This window comes from Sesamum indicum, linkage group LG4 (genome assembly GCF_000512975.1).
Source record: "Sesamum indicum cultivar Zhongzhi No. 13 linkage group LG4, S_indicum_v1.0, whole genome shotgun sequence".
Taxonomy (NCBI): Eukaryota; Viridiplantae; Streptophyta; class Magnoliopsida; order Lamiales; family Pedaliaceae; genus Sesamum; species Sesamum indicum.
This window is the reverse complement of record NC_026148.1, coordinates 4,154,379-4,174,954: the sequence shown is the minus strand read 5'-3', so window position 1 is coordinate 4,174,954 and position 20,576 is coordinate 4,154,379. Positions and strand designations below refer to the sequence as shown.

General features: G+C 30.3%; 2 protein-coding genes across 2 annotated transcripts; both read right to left on the bottom strand.

Annotated features, from left to right (window-relative positions):
• Positions 1,135–2,354, bottom strand: LOC110011885 (F-box protein At1g67340-like). The gene is made up of 3 exons (XM_020693469.1): positions 2,075–2,354; positions 1,672–1,837; positions 1,135–1,539 (listed from the first exon to the last, which is right to left on the bottom strand). Exons 1-3 carry the CDS (start codon positions 2,284–2,286, stop codon positions 1,135–1,137), a joined length of 783 nt encoding a protein of 260 aa, XP_020549128.1. The 5' UTR covers positions 2,287–2,354.
• On the bottom strand, positions 10,728–12,562 carry LOC105159984 (expansin-A10). The gene is made up of 4 exons (XM_011077221.2): positions 12,433–12,562; positions 12,209–12,341; positions 11,806–12,118; positions 10,728–11,449 (listed from the first exon to the last, which is right to left on the bottom strand). The coding sequence occupies exons 2-4, from the start codon at positions 12,333–12,335 to the stop codon at positions 11,143–11,145; spliced, it is 747 nt and encodes a 248-aa protein (XP_011075523.1). The 5' UTR covers positions 12,336–12,341; positions 12,433–12,562; the 3' UTR covers positions 10,728–11,142.

Below are 20,576 nucleotides of genomic sequence, written 5' to 3'. Positions count from 1 at the left end.
TACATAAAAGTAAATTGTATTAAACCCTTCATTTTATTGGTACTTTTTTTTAGAAGAGAGTTAATTAAAGATTTGGCAAAGACAAAATGGCAGAAGTCTTTGATTGCAATACCTTCTAAATTCTGTTAAATTCTTGAATTTTACACACACCATATCCTGAGAGAGAAGTATAAGCATATCTGAATTTGAACATTAAGCTTTTGAATTGTATATTTTTGTCATGCAATCCTAATTTATCCGATTTCGATGTTTGACCATTAATCAATTATTGCCTAAAAAAAATATGGACTTACTATTTATTAGTTCAATTTAATCATATAATAGTAATTATAGACTATATTTGCAGTGAATTGTAGTAGTTTTTATTTTTATATTTCAGTTATTTAATTCTTTTATCAATCGCTGTTTTTTTTAATTAATAAATCGATATTTCTGATTCTTTTATGGTGTGTCAAAATTTCATTTTGAAGAGGTATTGAAGTTCAGTATATATATGAACATACATTAAATATGTACGTAACATATACATAAACGATCTAAACTTTGAATTTACAACACTGATATTTCATTATAAATTAATAATTTATAACGGGATTAGCATTTAAGTTATTAATTTAACATGAAATTATATTCGACATAATTTGTAGTATTTCAGCCCCTCGTACGTAAAAATTTCCCACTAATCTAACCAAAAATACATCCCAAAGCCCCCCCCCCCCCTCCTTCCCGGTTTGAAGATAAGCACATTTGTAATTAGCTCGTCCACAGCTCTTTTGGGTTTTATTTGTTAAATGGGCTGGACTCGTATATGCATATATTGACTAAGAAAAACTTTAGTTCGAATCAAATTTTATCGAATAAAATCAATCACAAAGGAGGTGTTCGTACGTTTATTATATAATTGCTCATTTATTTTCTCTGAATTATACACTAATCATACAACAAATACAATGTATTTATCATATAATGAATTTGAGTTTGACAGGTCGAATTCAAGTTAGAATTTCCCCGTTGACTACATTGATTGAGCCCGATTATGTGTTGTTCTTGTTTGGATAAAAATGGGCAGCCGAATTACAACAATATAGTTCAAAACACAATTCAGACAAAGTAAGAAATTGAATGTTGCGATCATTACAATCGAGGTAAACTGTCAAGGAGAAATTTAATCTCAGAATCTACACTACAACCTTCACAGTGCACGTCTGCATCATCAACCATGTCTTCCCAACTACTTCTCCTCCTGTGGTTATCTTGTTTGGTACAACACACCGGCCGGCGCCTCAAAGCTGGATTCTCCACCCACATTGTCCTCAACATGCTCTTCAGTCTATCACGATGCTCTTTCAGTTTTCCCCTCACATATTTGGACTTCTTCATGCCGGCCATCAACTTCATGCCACATGCTTTCAACTCATCCTCGCCACTAAAGAGAAGGATGATGCACGTAACGTATAAAGCTCCGATGTGATTTGCGTTCAGGGCCCCTTGGAGGTGGGCGAGTGCTGATTTAGGTCCTTTTCCAGTGAAGTAGTCGAGCTGAAATGAGTCAAGAAAATTACACCATCAAAGTAAAGAAAAGTTGAGGGGTCGGATTTTGTCTTTTTTGTTTGTTCAAATGGACTTTGTATCTATTAGTCTTTTCATATAAAAAATATACACATTACTTACCACTGCTTGTCTATACGGAATCTCTGGATTTTGACAGTCTTGGCATTTTGTGAAGAAAGCTTCTTCCTTTTTAGTTAAGGGTTTCCATGCTACCAAAGGGAAATTGTCTAAGGACATATTTTGATATACACATGGATCCTCCGCTGCTTCATGAAAATCTTTGCAGCTGGAAAATAAAGAACCCCTAATTAATTAAAAGCAATATGTCTAGAGAAGTAGTACTGCAAGAAGACCAACTCATCCTACTCAGATGCACCAAAAACACATAACTATTAGTTTTCTTCAACTAACTGAGATCAGATTACAGTATTCAAATTACTATATTAATCAAGAAAAGGCATTAAGATCTTGCATGCAAGAATATTCATTCATGTTTCAACAGTAGAAAAGAATATATACATACCTCAACTTGGCATTATGGATGTCCGTAAATGAAGTATGCGCAAGTCGACATAATATTTCAATCAGTAATTCTCTAGGGATATTGTCCATCATGCTACTGTTGGTTGCATGCATGCTCCGTTTTGTTATCTTGGAATTACTTGGACTTCTCAAGATCGTCGAGGTTGTTGCCCTTCCCATGTTCCTCGAATCCTTGACGTTCTTATTCACCATTATTGATTCCTTCAGATTGTAAGAAGAGGAGATAAAGCAAAAACAGAAAAGAAGAAGAAGAAGAATTGTGTGATTGGATTCTTATATGATGATGATGATCATGAATAAAAGTAATTCATGTATGTTATATATATATATATGTATATATTCCTAGCTAATTAAGGTTGGAGGGGTTGTTGGGATATTAACAGAAAGTTGATTCCTAAGATAACTTAATCATTGCACAAAGTACAGATGGACTAGGAAATTAACTTATCGACGGTTGTGGAATGTTCTTGGGTAACTTTGCACACCCAATGATTAACCGCCACGTGTTAATTCACCTGAATCAGACATCACGAAGTTGGTAACGCAATCTTGGGCTGCAACTTCTGTTTTGACGGGCGGGTAGGTCCCGGGTCGGATTTGAAAGTAGTGTTTTGGGTCCATAAAGAAAGAAGTCTGGCGGGTACAACACTTAATCAGGCTGGATGTTGCCCATCAATCCACGTGTCAGGCCCACTTAAAAAAATTAATCCCAAAAAGTTATGTACGAGCTAATTAAGAAACCTGATCTCGTCCACAATTGATAAAAGCCCATCAACAAGATTCTTTCAGTTGTTTTTTAAAATGCTCCATCGTACTATTTTTTTTTTCTTACATGCATATATTTATGCCAAAAGAAATTTAAATAACATTAAAGTTATTGTAACCTCTTCTATGTATTTTTTATTTACTTAATTTTTTTTTTTGGGAAAATTGCACTTTTTCAGTTCCATTGGATACAGGATGTTGCATTTTCGATCCCACTTTATGGACTCAACAACTAATGTTCCACAATTTCAAAAGTCTCGACACTTATGGTCCCAAGCGGAAAGGCCTGTCTGAAAAACATGTGAGGGGCATGCGCAGTTTACTTCAACGAATTGGAAGAAAAAAGTGTACATGACCATTGCATGGTTGGAAATCGATGAAATTGTTGGCGCTAAATTTGCAAGTCATTCTTATACATGAAATCAGCTACTTTCAATTGATTTTTTAAAACAAAATGAAGGCTGAATATAGGCATGTTTTTCGGAGAAATTCTTGTAAAAATAAAATATTCAAATATCCCACAATACAAACCCGTCAATCTTTGAATTTTGCAATATATGCCCCTTCGAAACTCGTTTGAGTCGACATTTGAATAAAATTTTCAGCCAAAGATATGATCATCCAAGTGAAAAAGCCCTTGTAATAATTCTTGAATTGCAGATGCACATTCCTAGATTATAAACTCCTGACATCTTATTTTTATAAATTTATATTCCCCGAATATAATATCTTAAAGCTTAATACAAATATTGTTGAATTGGAGTAGGCGGGATCTATTTAACAAGAAAAAATAAGCAAAGGACATGCTCTGAAAAAACTTAAAAAAAATGTACGAGTTTATTAAGAACACCACGAAACATACCAGATGTCCTAATACGTAATGATAACTAATTAATAGGTTTATGCTTTAATTTGATGCAATAAGAAACACCCTAGCAATACTCAATGACCGTGTTTACTGGATGGGATAGGATATCCCATCCTGGGATTGATTTGGAACAATGCGGTGGATTGTCCAAAATGGGACAGGCTATATAGAGATTTACTAGGCCATACACAATCCACATTTTATCCGCCAAAATATGTTTACAATCCCAGATCAAGTGGGATACTTTAACTCTAAAATTACTTTTTTGTACCCTTCGAATTTGAAATTCAACCTTGGCTTTCTTTCGCCCTAGTTTATCTTTCTCCTCATTTTTTCATTTCTGTTTTTTCCCATTCCACATCTTCAGGTGAAGCCGAACCATCTACCTGTATGAATTAATGGCACGACGTCGACAACAATCTTCGAGGTAAGTTTCGGCAACCCCTTGTCGGTCTCTGCAACCATTTCTTAAATCATTTACCGATTGTAATTTTTTGCAATACCCCTTTTTCGAATTCTAGGGTTAATCGATAGTAGTTCTTCCGCGGTGCATCAAGCCGATTCTGTGCATTCGAACAATTTTTCAACCATTGTAAGTCAGTTTATCACTGTTTATTAGGCGTAATTGTTACAATTGGTTGACATGTAGATTGTAATTTCAGTCAGGTTTTCAAAATATTGAATGTACTCCCCTTTGGCGATGGTAGTGCTGAAGTCATTTTATTGGTTTGAACGTTGACCAAATCCACAATCCCAAGTTGAGAAAAGGATTCTTCTAACTCGTATAGATCGGATAAATCTACCCTCGATATTTCTATTATTTTATAGATCTGATGGATTCAAGGATTAGATCTTCTCTCATCTTTGGATTTGGAATCTCCATCGCCTTTCCCTTTTGATGTAGAAGAGGTATTGGTCTGTAGGCATCCCTGATTCGCTAGCTCTCGGTAAGATTTGGATGTTTAATGGGTATTCTTTTGGTTTCTTTTTATATTTGTAACTTCGGCTTTTAGATTTGTTATATCTTTGTATAGATTTGGGAGGATCTTAAGCATCTCGCTCAAGAGATCTATTTTCATATGTAAATAGATTAACCTATATCAAGAGTTTTGAATTGTCTTTTGGATCTCTCTTAGATCTAGAAATTTTTGAGGTGTCCGACTCAAGTTTTTTCCAATCTCTTTCTCTAATTATTGTTTTAGAGCCGTAGGTTTTCAAAAAATTACTCGTTCCGCTTCTCCTAGTTGGTATCTACCATAGATATATGGGGTGTAGGCGTCTCACACGCATTTCATGGTAGCGTATGTCGGACATGGTAATTTCGAGACCATCTCTTCTTTTCTTCTTTTGTTAGAATATCCAAGTCAATCTTTTTCGGACCGTTTTCAAATTTTTCAAGAATTTTCAGAAGAAAATTTTTTCTCTCTATTTTCATAATTTAAAAATATTCCCTATTGTCATCGTAATTCAAACTTTTATTCGATTGCATACTTTGTAAAGTCTCCTCTTATATGAGGTTAGGATGCAAGTGGAAGTAAAATTGGACTAAACGGTCACTTTTACAAAAGTTACAATTAAATTCGTTGACCTTAAAAGTAAAGGACTAAATATATCAATTACTCCCAATCTACTGGACCAAATCTATCTTTTCCCCTTACTCATTATCAATATCAAGGACGTTAAGTACAAAATAATATGAGGACGGTAACCATATAAGTCTCTATATAGTTTTTTACTAATTATAAAAATTCTAAACTTTAGGTTGAATTTAATCTGTTTTAAATAAAAAAATTTATGATAATTCAAATTATTTTTCATGGAAGCTATTATAATAAACACTAAGGGTTTGTTTGGTTCAAATAAGAGAAAATGGACTGTGAAAAGGGGAGAGAAGTGAAAAGACAAGGAGGAGGAGAAGAATAATAGTTTTTTTACAAGTTGTTTGATATGATTGGATTAAATGTAAATTTCAAATACTTTTTATTATTTGGTATGAGAAAAATATATTGAGAAGAAAAGACTAGTTATTGCAATTTTACTGATTAGCCCTTTCTCTTTATTTTATTCTAAAAACAAATAAGTTAATATTATACTAAAGTAATGCTAATATATAAAAAATTCAAAAATCTTATTAGTAAAATTATTCATCAAATAAGAATAAAAATATTCCCTATGTAAAAATGTTCATCAAATGAGCATTGTGCATTTGTTCTGAATTATTTAGTGGAAATAACATAAAAATTATAATCAATGGTCAACCACGTAGTAGTTTTTCCAGCGATTTGATTATCTTTTCAAAAAAACTATGTATCCATGTTATCAGCGGAAAGAAAAAAAGAATCGAAGAAAAATTATATATGTATATGTAATAAAATAATTTTAAAAAATAGAATATATTTTGTCTTTTTCTTTTTGGCCTTATACTTTATTTTTCCGACAAACTTTGAGCAAAAACAAAATTAAACACCGGAGACATTTCATCCAATTTTACTTCGTTCTCCTAACCAAACATTAAAACTTTCTTATACATCCATTTTTACTCTCACTTGTGACTAGTTAAATGATTAGGTTATAAATGAATAAATGCAATTGCAAGTAGGGATATGTTTGACTATTAATCTAATCAAGGCTCAAATAAGTTTTAATTTGCTTAAACATAAATCGGACTCAAATAATTTAATATTTTTGAACTATACTTTATTATTTTTATACGACTCAAAAGAGATCAACAGCTTATCGAACCAAAAGACTATGTTAAGGTTTAAATTTACAAAATTTAATAAAATTTGATCAATTCAATTGAGTATCAGTGTTTTCAGGATCGGACCAGACCGACCAATTCGATCTGGAACCTACCATGTGTCTGACCCCATTCATATGTCCAAATTCAGTATGGTCAAAACCAGTAAAAACCAATAAAAATCGGCTAAAATCGATATAAACTTGATAACCAATCAAAAATTGATTTTGACCATTTTTAATCCAATTCTATCGATCAAATCAGTAATTCAGTGACCCAGTAACTTATCCAATATGATAACGGATCCAATTTTCAAGATATTGTTAAGTATGGAATAATTTAATTTAGTTTTAACAGTAATTGTGCTATGGAAGGCGTACTTCACCCCAAGTAATAGTTGAAAAGGTGGTGGTGTTGGTTTGCTACATGACAGGCTTTTCAAAGGTCACGGGGCTCGAGACTCGATATGTGTTTGTGGCCAATGAAATGAAGACAGACTGACTGCCTCCAGCTTTGACCCATCACTGTCCCGCTCTCCGTTCTCCCACCAACACTGTTGAAGACTGCGCCATTGTTCAAATTTATTTGCCGCTATTTTTATTTTTATTTCTTTTTTGTTTCTTGTTAAATATCTATTACAATATATAATAGGATAAATTGCAATCGATCTACCTATGTTATGAGAAATAGACAAATAATTCTCTTATGAAAAATAAAACACAGGGAGGTAAATTGCTTTACTTTTTAAAATATAGGAGGGTAAATTGCTATTTATTTTTCATAAAATGATAATTTGCTCATTTTTAATATCACAAGAGGATAAATTATTATTTACTTTATATCAATATATTAATTCGATTAATAAATTTATATTACAATAAATCAATATATAAATTATAATTTATATTAAGTTAGATAAATATCATTTATAATAAACTCAAATTAAATGCATCAAATATCTATATGGGACTCAAACACATGACCTTAAATTTATGGGACAATTACACTCTTCTTACTGAGATTTGGTATAATTACAGGTAGACCCTCTGTGTTTTAAAAAATTACATCTAGCACTTTTGAAATTTGCTTCCGTCTAACAAATAACTTCATCCATTAGTCAAAATTAATTGAATTTGTTGATATTAACGAAAAAGCAGAATGAAAAGCATCATATTTACCCTCAATTGACTTATTACTAACTTATTGTAAATCAAATAATTTTTTCCAAACTAAACTGTCATTATAACTGTGAAAATATACCTCCTCATATGCATTAACGCATGAAAAAGTATGAGGGTATTTACTCATAAAAAGATTTATTTGGCCTACAATAAGTCTGTAATAAGTCAATCGAGTTAAAATATCAATAAATTCGGTAAATTTTGACCAACAGAGGGACTTATTTTGTTAGGTGAAAGCAAATTTCAGGAATGCTGGATTTATTTTCTAAATCACAAGATATTTACATATAATTACACCAAACCTTAGAAGATGAAAATGTAATTATTCAAAAATTTATTCATGAAATCTCAACCGTAAATACCTAAATTAAGACATCATTGCTATTTACCATTGTCGGTCCATATCTGCGTTAAGTCTAAAACCTCCTAAAATAACTAATTTGATGTATTAAATACTTTAAAAATATTCCCACACTTTGAACAATTTATAAATCTAATTTAATATGCTGAAATGTGGGGTTCTTAATATCCTATTTTCTATTGTATTTCTTCATTTATTCCATTCATAATTTTGTAAAGAAAAGAAATACAAGTAACCCCTTTGTAATATCGCAAATTATCCCCTTATAAAAAAATAAATAGCAATTTACTTTCTTATATTTTTTAAAATACAACAATTTATCTCCCTATATTTTTTTAAAATGAAGCAATTTACCTCATTTATAAATTGTTATATTTTTTTCATAGGGAGATAATGTGCTCATTTTCACTATCACATCGGTAAATTACAGTTCACTCATTTTATAAATCTTCATGCCACTGTGAAGAGAGTGTGAAGTGTTGAAAAGAAATGCCATACTTTAATTAAGTACTGAGGTAAGAATCAGATGTTGCAGGTCAAGACTAGTCAAAGAAAGAGTCAATTTGACAAACTCATTTAATTTCTTGGAACAACACAACACAAGCAGCTGTGAATTGTGTGGCACTTGGCTAATACCTCATATCAATGTATCTACATCTCAATTTTTAACTTGTAATATGAATAAGCTCTAGTAATAATATTTCTATAATGTTTTAAATATTTAAATAACATTGACGGAGAATAAATTAAGGACAAACAATTCAAACACGTGTAAGTTTGAAGTTGTCAATTCACTTTTATTTTATTCAGCCCAAAGTTCATCTTACAATAATTTGAATGTTCATTTATACAATTTAGGATCGAGGATAGCAACGAGGCGAGTTTGAAACGAATTTGTCGAAACTTAGGACCTATCCCATCAAAAATTTATTGGATTTGGGAGAGGACCAATTTGCTGGAGGCCCAACCAAAGTCTAGGGAGATACACAGCCCTAGGCCTAAGCCCAGACCCTTCTGAGGAGTCCGTCATGTAAAAAATAGCGTGGAAGAGGGCCTACAAACTTGCCCTACGCCAAGGGGAGGATGACATGGATATGAACTGAAACCGACTCGTCCCATGTATAAGTGGCAACATACTATTTGGCCAGTTTGGAAAAATGATGGCCACATCGCTACTCAGAAGGCTCGAAAATCTAGGTGAACCACCAAGGATTGCAACAACTACCCTAGGGATCTGGGGCGCACATCCCGCAAGAAGGTCTATCTACTTAAGTATATGCATTATATGTAAGTATAAATAAATTATACATATTATCTTATATATATTAATGTATACCGCTTGGCAGTACATAAGGGGAAAGACGAGAATAGACCTCAAGGTCGGAACCGGCTCTTTTGGTTTTCTTTCTTTGGCTATGGTTGCCTTGACCAGCTCGGTCTTAAAACTTCTGTCGTTCCATCTCCGCAAGGGCAGAGAACCCGTACATAAGTATATAAAAAATATTTCAAAAAAATTATCGAGTGGGTTCAAATCCAATCTACTTAAACTTAGGACCTGCTCCAAAATCCGCTAAAGGCTTTAAAACCCACCCCAATCATGCTAGTCTGGGTTCGAGATGGACCTGAACCTATTTTCATCCCAAATTCGGGGCATGTAATAAGGCGTATTACTTACCTGCAATTGACCATTTTTATATAAACAAAATAGTTTTTTTATTGTCAATTTGGTAAATATGTACAACCCTAAAAAAGTGTAGTCTTCTTTGTCCTCTAATATATTTTTCCTCGGTCAAATTTGAATTTATTGTATATAAATAAATATATATATATATATATGTAATACCAATGACTTAATATGCAATAAAACATAATTTATAGAATTTTCCAAACCCACATTGATGGACGAGAAAAATATTGAAACATAAAACATTTAGAGGAAGAGAAATTGGAGAAGAAGCATACATTTTTGTGATTGTATGCATTTATTAAATTAATCATGAAAAAAAAACATATGTTAAGATGAAAATAGTTAATTGGGAGAAAGAAAAAAAATTTGCACCCCCTATTAAATGCTCTAAGAAGTATAAATAGGTTTTAAAATCATTGTAAGAAAGAAAATAATTATGGGAGTTAATTACACTTAGATTCATCTCTAAAAATATAAAATTCTCCCATAAAAATTTTAAAATTATACTAACACCCCTTTCGAAAATTCTCCATTTAACTGAACTACTTCTAGGTAGGATTTGGACAAAAAAAAAATATTACATAATTTTTTAATTTTATCCGTTCATTTAAGCATTTTCATGTGTATTGTTTGTACTTATAAAGGGACAATAGAAATTTTATATATGTATATAGAATGAGGTAACATCGTTATACTTTTTATTTTATAAGTATAAAATTATTTTATAAGAATGTTTAAGTATATTTACTTGCTAAAGTCAATATTTTTTATCAAATTGTAACAAAAAAGGGACAAGCGTAAACAATGACTTTTAGAAAGACTGTAAATATAATTTTAAATCTTATTTAGTAAAAAATATAATTTTACGTTTTTAAATGGGGTCTAAGTGTGATTAATTTTATTTTTTATTGAACTAAAGAAAAAAGATTTCTAACCGAACATTTACCACATGTTCGGACTATGTATAAATTACTTACCTCTAATTTATTACAGGTCAAATATATTACATTAACATAAATTAGAAATAATTGTAGGTAGAAACAAGCCATTTCATTACTAGTCAAATTGAATTTACATCTTGCTTTCATACAAAACCAACCACAGCAAAGTGTACTATAAAAAGAGTACTATAATTACTACTACTACTTAATCTGAAAGCGGGTGGTAATAAATCCACCTCAGCAACCGTCTCCCTTACAACACAGAGGGACAATAAACAGACAAAAATTAGAAAAACAAAAAAAGAAAATCCACCCTCCTTTCAAACTCAAAAGACAAGGACCATTTAAAATTTGGCCCCTTAATTTTACTAGAATTGCAAATAAGTCACACTACTAATACTAGTGACCAATATATTGGTAGAATGTCCAAACACCTAACTCCCATTAGGGAAAAGAGTAGTCCATCTAGTCGTGGGTAGTCTCTCCACACCAACGTCCATCCGTCTCAACGGAATTGAGCTCCGGCAAAGGTCTGGCCGTAGGACCAACTTGCTGGGGCTGCGTTGTAGGAGACGACGGTTTGGCCATTGCTCGTGGTGACCTTAAACGAGAGGCTTTGACCGTTGAGGTATGCGTTGTTTTGCCAATTTTGGCCCCAGTTTCTTGACATGGGCTGCCAACCGGTCCTCGATCCCTTGATGGAAACTGCATGTACGTCGCCGGCACCGCCGACGTTGGTTATGAGTACTAGGTTGAAGTAGGAGTGGCCGTTGATTGTGAACCTGATACCACCCCTTCTTCTGCAGGGTACCCTACAAATGTTCAGAGTCAAAAGTTTTTGGGGTCAAATTTGCAGATTTTTCATAGTTGAGGGGCCAAATGGGAAACCTAACAGCAGCCACAAAATTCAAGAATTTAGTTTCAGAGAGGGTAGAGAGGGGAGGGGGATAAAAGATGAGGGCAAAACTGTCCAGAAGAAACTTAGTGATTAGTGACCACAAACAGACAATTAAAGATGTTAATGTGAGTGAAGAACGCACCAAGAAGCCATTAAAGAGGTGTTTAGTCCTTAGTTTAAGACCAAAGTTAACGTGGGATTCAACAATTAGTACTAAAAAACAGAGATTATGAGTTAATTAAGGAGATTAATTAATGTTAGGCTAATTACCTTCTGTAAGAAACAGGGACAATTCCAGCTTTGTACTGAGCAATGTGTTGGAAGACAGGCTGAGACAAGTCAAAGTGGCGGAGGGGAGGGTTGCACCACCCCCCTGCATTGTTGGGTAAGGCATTGTTTGGGGGGCAGAAATTGGTGGCAGTCACCACAATTGACCCTGGCAAGCACCATCTCCTCTCATTCACACACCTGATCTCATAACATGAGCCACAGCTCAGCCCATTGTTGAAAAGGGCTGTGCTCAACGCTGCAGTGTTTGTACCATACCCCTGGCTGTAGAGATTCCCATACCCACAAGCCCCACCTGTTGAAGAATTTTGAGAAAGTACAAAGAGTCAGCCAAAAACGTCTTTACAAGAATGGGTGAAAATTGTGCAAACAACAGTATATATACCCATTGTTCCAGAAGCATCGCTCCCTCCATAGAAGGTTGCATGGGCATCAATCCAACCCCCTCCATACCCATGAACATGTGAAACCATTGCAAGAAAACCGACCAACAAAGCTCCAAGAAAACCCATTTTTCCCTGCAGAAAACAAACCAAAAAAGCAATGAAATGAGCAAATTTCTCAGCATTTTTCAAGAGGGGAAAAGTAGAAATGTAGTTAGATAGTTACTTTTGAGGTTTAGGGGAAATGGTAGGCGGAGAATATGAGGCGAGGGAAGTTGAATGAAGAGAAAATGGAGTATGGTGTTATAAATAGAGGTATGAGGGTGGGGGTGGGGGGTAGGGTGGGTGTTGAGGGTCATTCGCCACAACTAACTCAAACTTTTGAAGGGTGCAGGCAGAGTGCTGGGGTTTTACAGCTTCTGATGGTGCCCAGAAAGGTAATTTCATGGTTTTTAGTGGGCCTTATTATAAGTGGGTCCCACTACCTTCTTTTACTTTTTATAAACTATTTTTTTAATTTTATTTTCTGGGTTTTTACTTTATTGTTTTTCCCACAATTTCATAAACCATGTTATTTTTTTGTTGGTTTAATTATTTCAATAATATTAAAAAAAACTGCAAAGAGACCAAAATATAGTTTGCAATTCTCTTTAATATTATTGAAATAATTGAGCCGAATATTATTGGCAGTAGTCCAGTTTGATTCCTTCTCTTTCACTTTTTGTATTAATATTTCTAAATTAATTAATAAATTTAAAGTAAATAAAAAATAATATACTATTATTAAAAATATATTAAATACCTACATTCATATAAGTCGAGTTCATTGTGAGAGCTCAACCTTTTTTTTTTATTATTTTGTGATGATTACACTCTCCTCTCCTGAATTTTGGTATAATTACACTTAAATTTTCTGTTATTTGAAAAATTACATCTAACACCCATAAAGTTTGCTTATATTTGATAAATAAGTCTGTTTATTAGTCAAAATTCATCGATTTTGTTGATATAAATAAAAAAATAAAAAAAATCTATATTTATCCTCAATTAACTCATTACTGATTTATCGTAGATCAGAATAGTCTTCTTATGACTAAACTACTCCCATACTTCTTTACGCGTTAATGCGTGTGAGCAGGTATATCTCCACTGCTTACAACGAGAGTTCAGACGAAGAAAATTATTTAACCTGCAATAAGTCAGTAATAAATCTATCAATTTTCATACATTTTTTTGTTAATATTAACAAATTCAGTGACTTTTGTCAAACGAAAAGACTTATTTATTAGAGAGAAATAAACTTTAAAAATATTAAATATAATTTTTTCAAATTATAGAAAATATAAATATAATTACACCATACCTCAAGAGAGAGAAGCGTGTAATTATCTCGATTCTTTTTATTGTTTATTGTTCCCCTTAATTGTGGCACTATTTTTCAGACCCCCTTTTCAGATGCACTATTTACCCCCTTTTCAGACAAGTAGTAAATGTGTGTTGGGTTTGCACCTGATATTTCGGCTTGATGTCAATTTTTGTTCCAAGATCTTCAAATTCAATATATTTTGTCCCCCCACCAAAGTTGATTAATTGCTTGGTCATAAATGTGCGGATTGTATTTTTTTTTATTGTACACGTGTATAATTTTTTTTTAAATACAATAAATAACATAATTTTATATATAATTGTACATATTAATTTAAATAAAACATACAACAAAAATTTATAGTAAAAAATCTAATTGATAAATGGGAAAAAATGCAAATAATTCTCCTTCAGTTTGCAAATAAGAAGATTACCTTTTTATGAAAAATGAGTACATTACCCCCTTATGAAAAAATTATAGCAATTTGTCCCTCTACACTTTTTAAAATGAAGCAATTTACCTCCTTATACAGGGAGGTAAATTGCTTCATTTTAAAAATTATAGAGGGTAAATTATTGTATTTTAAAAATATAGGGAGGTAAATCGCTATTTATTTTTTTATTATGGGGTAATTTGCTCATTTGCGATATCACCAAGAGGTTGCTTGCATTATTTCCTTTTCTAAAATGCAGTCATTCACCCTCTATATTTTTTAAAATGAAATAATTTACACTAGAAAGGTATATTGCTTCATTATAAAAAGCTAAAAGAGATAAATTATTTCATATTTTATTATAAAAAATAATTTACCCATTTTACAATATTAAAAGAAGTAAATTACATTAATCCTTTGATAAATGTCTACAAAAAAAAAAAGAAAAGAAAAACACAAATATGATTTCTCATTTTTCAAACAAATAATGAAAGATTAAAAAATTTAAAAATGAAAATATTAAAAATAATAAGACTAATATTTGTAACGTGAATAACTTTCATTCAACTCAAAATTGAATATTATTATGCAATAAAATATTAATTAACTATTAGCACTATTAACTCACTCTCTTATTTTTCATGAAATTAAAAAAATATTAGATAGTAGTAGGCTGGATTAATTAGAGCAGTCATTAATTTAAAAGTTTAGTGATTAATAATTAATTAAATTGCATATTAACACCTATATAACCTTTTGAGTCTCGGTAGGGATTGAGCTAGAATATAAGAAATTATTGTAGTTATTTTAATATTTAAACTAAACTATAGTAGAGAATTTCGTTCATAGGCATAGCTCTATAATTGATTTAATTAATACATATGGTTTCAGAAAAAAAAAATAGAGTTATTAAGATATTTAAATTTGTAATCTTATAATTGATTATACGAATGCATATTATAATTAAATTTAAAAAATAAGTCCATTCTTAATGTTGATAAGAGAATTTAAAAAATTATTTAATGGGTATAACTAATAATTACATGAAAAATAATTGTAGCCCCATAAATATATTTAACGATAGTTATACTCTTTTTTTCTGAGGTTTGGCATAATTATACGTAGATCTTTTGTGGTTTGAAAAATTACATCTAACACCTTGAGGTTCGCTTCTATCTAACAAATAAGTCCCACATAAGTCAAATTTTATCGAATTTGCTGATATTAATAAAAAATTGAGAAAAAAAATTATATTTACCCCGATTAACTTATTACTGACTTATAACAGGTCCATAAATCTATTTATAACCAAATCACCCTCATATATCTTCACACGTTAATGCATGTGAGGAGTTATATCTTCACTGTTATAAGGGTAGTTTCGTCCGAAAATAATTATTTAACCTATAATAAGTCAGTTTTAAGTCAATTAAGGGTAGATATCAATTTTCGTTTAATATTTTTGTTAATATCAACAAATTTAATCAATTTTGACTAACAGAGAGATTTATTTATTAGATAGAAACAAACCTCATGAGTGCTAGATATAATTTTTAAAACCACAAAAAATCTACATATAATTACATCAAATCTTAAAAGAGAGAAGTGTAATTATCTCATATATTTAATGATTTTGCAAGATCCTAATGGGACAAATTCTTTATGACAATTAATACTTTGCGGCTGCTCTCATCTCAGCCGTTCACTAAAACTTTCTCTAAGTGAGTGAATTAAATGCAAAATCTTTTATGGTAAGAGAATTAAATAGAGGTCTTTATTATAGGATTTTGCCTATCTTGAAAAGACAATTTCTCTCCATTATTTACTAATAATATGCGCACAAGAAAGGCAAAAACACAACTCATTGATCACTTATAATGTACTGACACAGACACAATAAAATAGATGCCAAATAATACGAATATGGCTATAAAACTGACGTGTCTTCCGACTCGATCCGATGCCCTTTGCTAATAATATTTTAGTTTTTTTATTTTTTAAAAAGGACACATTATTAGAGACATGAGATTTATAGGATTATAAAACACTAAACCTCATCAACTACAATTAAGTAGGATGTTTGCCTGTATTTTTATCTCCAGACGGGGGCTTGGGACGGGCGTACATGGTCTCATTCTCACAGACAGTGCCAAATGGTGTGACTTTTCATTTGATCGATGCCCCATTGCATAACGTAGTATCTCCTCTGATTTCATATTTTTTAATGTTTTTATCCTGAAAATGTACCTTATTAGGGAATAGAGGCCTTAGGTTTTACAAGCCACTAAAATTTCTCGTCTATAACTAATGTGAGATATTTGTCTACATCTTCAGTATCCCAGACGATGGGCTTGAGAATGTCGCATGGTCTTATTCCCATGGATAATGCATAATTATGTTACTTACGACTCGATCCGTATATTTTTATACGAGTAACTTCCCGTTGTAACTTCATGTGAGTCTCATCATTTTGTTTCAAAAAGGTATCTCGATGGAGAGATGATGGCTTGGACTATAAATCACTCAAACACCTCTTTTACCACTAAAACGTATTCAACACACGAATCATCGGTTGTATTAAAATTTATTTAATTACGGATATGATATTTGGCATGTCGGACACAGTATCAAATTTATGTCATATTCATCTTGATGTTCAGTATCGTGCGCATGAAATTTTGAAGCGTTTATGTATTTTAAGAATTTACGCTCTCCCTTTGTTAAACTTATTTAATTAGTGAGGAAAAAAAAAGAAAAGAAAATCTTTTCCACATTTCTCTCTCACTTTACTTTTCCACATTTATTATAATTTATAATTATAATTTGTTCTTTCATAAAATTCTTTTATCTTATCATTTCACATTATGGTTCTTTTTATATACTCGTGAAAAGCGCGTAGAACAATAACTAGTATATATATATGGTAAAATTATAAAATTAATCCTAGGTTTCGTTAAAAATTACAAAAAGAGTTCAAAAACATTGTAAGAAATACCTCTTTTGGCAACGTATGGGGTCTTTTTTTACAATTATCTTAGATTTTTCTTTAATTTTTAACATAATATAAGATTAATTTTAAAATTTCTTAAATTGTGGAATCAAATATAAAATAATTCTAAACTATGGGAGTAGTTTTGCAATTTTGCGGTATATATATATATAGAGAAGGTTCATCAGGGTTAATTATTTTTTTATTACTAAAAAATAAATAAATTATATTAATATAATTTATTTAAATAGAATAATAATAATATAACGAGTCGCGATAAAATTAAAACATATATTTTTTTTAAATTATCCAAGTCGGGATTTGAAACCACAACTTGATGTCGTGGTCTCAAACGACGACATGAGAATTTTTTTTTTAAAAAAATAATTTTTAATCCAAGTCGTGATTTCAAATTTAAATAAATTATATTAATAAAAAAATAATTAATCCAGATTCATCAAGTACAAAAACTAGTGGGACTCGAATAATTTTCATTTTAAAGTAATATATCTCAGTGACATATATATTTTTTTATATATAATTAATTAAGATATTTGGTCAACGCCGTTGATTAATTATATCAAGAACATGTGTTGAAAGATTTGATTGGAATAAGATCACAACGTTATGTGAATGAAAATATATAAAAATAATGATGAGTTAATAATTATTAATTAATAATTTATAGTAATAATTAGATGTGAATGAAAACATAAAATAGATAAATTAATACGCATACTTTTATATTATTATGTCATAAAAATTATAAATTAGAAAACAACAATTATCTTTCCATATATATTAATCTATTATGCGGCTATCGTTCTTACGGCTATTCCATTAAATCATCTAAAAAATTAATTTATAGTAATAATAAATTTAAATAAATCTGTAATAAGTCAATTGAAATAAATATGATTTTTTTTTAATTCTTTTTATGGATGTCAGCAAATTTTATAAATTTTACTAACGGATAGATTTATTTGTTGGATAGAAACAAACGTCGAAAGTATTACGTGTAATTTTCAGACCATATTAAATGTATATATAATTACACCAAATTTCATAAGATGACAGTGTAATTATTCTTAAAATTAATTATAATTATATTTTAGTTGCGATATTATTGCAAAAAGAGAAAAAAAAAATGAATATAAATGAGAAGGCATTAAAATCAAAGACTAACCTGCCAAAAAGGGAAGGTATAATTCTTGTTCGAATTAGGTTGAGTCGAATCAAATCAATTATAAAATAAGTATAATATATTTATTATATAATTAATTACTTTTTTTAAACTGTACCATCCATCACATGACAAATGTATTGCTTGCTATATAATTAATTCAAATTCGATCGAACTGAATTTGCATTAGAATTCCCCTTCAGGATGCATCAACAACCAAGTTAATAAAGGTGCGTAGTGCATATTTATTTAAAAATTTTATATAAGTTATTATGTATTCTCGACTACAAGAAAATTTACTTAGATTTTTGTTGAAACTTATATACTATCACAATTTTAAATTAAAATACGTTAGGGTAGAGAGAACAAACAGATAAATTTTCAAGGGATCAGTTTGAACCAGGTTACAGCTGGTGAGCCCGATCGAAAATAAAGAAAAGAAATGATTGGTACGAAGTTAAATTTTAATAGGACTATCAATGGACAGGTGTTATCGTATCCACAAAGAGATTAATTCAATATTACCATATACGTTAATTTTAAAAAACCTGACATTTTTTTGGTAATTTTCTCCAACAATATAACCACAGTGGATCGGTTATTTATTTATTAATTACATTAATATAATTTATTATAATATATTAATATTAATATGTCGAGTCGTGATTAACTAAAAAAAATATTTTTTTTTAGAAATCGCCAAGTAACGAATTTCCTTTTTTTTGGTTTAAAAAAATAGTAACATGCATGTTCATCAGAATCTTAAATAACTCGAACTAAATTACTAACCTATTAGTCAATTTCAACCTAGGCAACGAGTTTCCATAGCCTAAAGAAAAAAGGAATAATTACACGTAGATTTTATATGATTTGAAAAATTATATTTAATACTATTAAAGTTTGCTTCTGTCATAACAAATAAATTCCTTTGTTCGTTAAAATTCACCAAATTTGCTGATATTAACAAAAAAATCGGATACAAAATTGTTGATGTATTGCATGTCAAATAAATCTCTTCATGACTAAATTACTCTTTTGCATCTTCACATGTTAATGCAGATGAGGAGGTACATTTTTACCGTTATAATGCTAGTTTAGTTAGAAAAAAAATTATTTCACCTGCAATAAGTTAATTTTTAGTGAGATTGTTCATTTTTCATTTCATTCTCCCCTCATTCTCGAGACCTGTTATCCCATAGGTCGTATCTTTTTAGATCTTACACTCCTTTACTCCGATATCAATAAGTAACTATTTATCTTTTTAGATCGTGGTGCCTTTTTTTAAAAAAGAAAAAAAACAAAAATTCAGTGCCATTTTCTATATATATATATATATATATATAAAAATTTGGATGTTTTTTTCCCTAAAAATTGTGTCTATTCCATTTTCAAATTAATAATACACATGGTTTATCAATTAATATAATTCAGATGGTATATCAATTTAGATAGTTAATAATATGGGTAAACTACATTAATATTTTTCGAGATTAGATTAAATTACACAAATACCGTTTGTATTTTTTTATTAAATTAAAATTATTTTTTCCTATAAAAATATATTCTAATAATAATAATAATTTTTGTTGGTATCGTTACTTCAATTAAGTCACACAATATAATTGTTGTAAGTTTTAATTTTATTTCTTTTAAAATATAAATTATGAATAAATTGGCTCTTAAATGTTTTAATTGGTCATTTATCTTCTTATTATATTACGTCGTTTCGAATAATAATTTAATTGTGTATGTATATTATCATCTTTCATTTCTTCTTTTGTTTTTTTTTAGTAAATTACAACGAGTTCTATTAAAATTTGGTATAATTATAAATACCCTTTTATTGTTTGAAAAGTGTCACTAATACCCTCTGATTTTAACAACCGTATAACAATTAACTCAATTCATTAATTTTCAAAACGATGTAATATAATACTTTTTCCTTTTTTTAATAAAACAGTATGCACCGCTAATTCTTTAAGAATTTCACAACAACATTAGTTTTGTATTTTTTTTTTTTTGATATTATTTAAATAATGTTGCCCGATTTTGAGTATTCGACATTATTATGGTTATGGATTGTTTTTATTAAAAGAAAAATGAAGAAAAAGGAGAGGGAAATTACAGTTCTGGCTTTGATGACCACACCACGTTCTGTCCCTTTCAAATGGGTCCATTTGGATTCTATGTAAAAGGAGAAAAAGATATTGTGACCTTTGTCTTCAATTTAATTTTGATCATCACCTATGTAACTTTGTTCTACTTATTTTTTATGATTTGAATTTTTGGAGGGAAAATAATGCATTTTATTTTTGGGTAAATTACAACAGCCGCCTCCAAAATTTGTTGGTCGTAATTAAGAATATTCCTTTATTGTTTGAAAAATTACGAACCTCCTG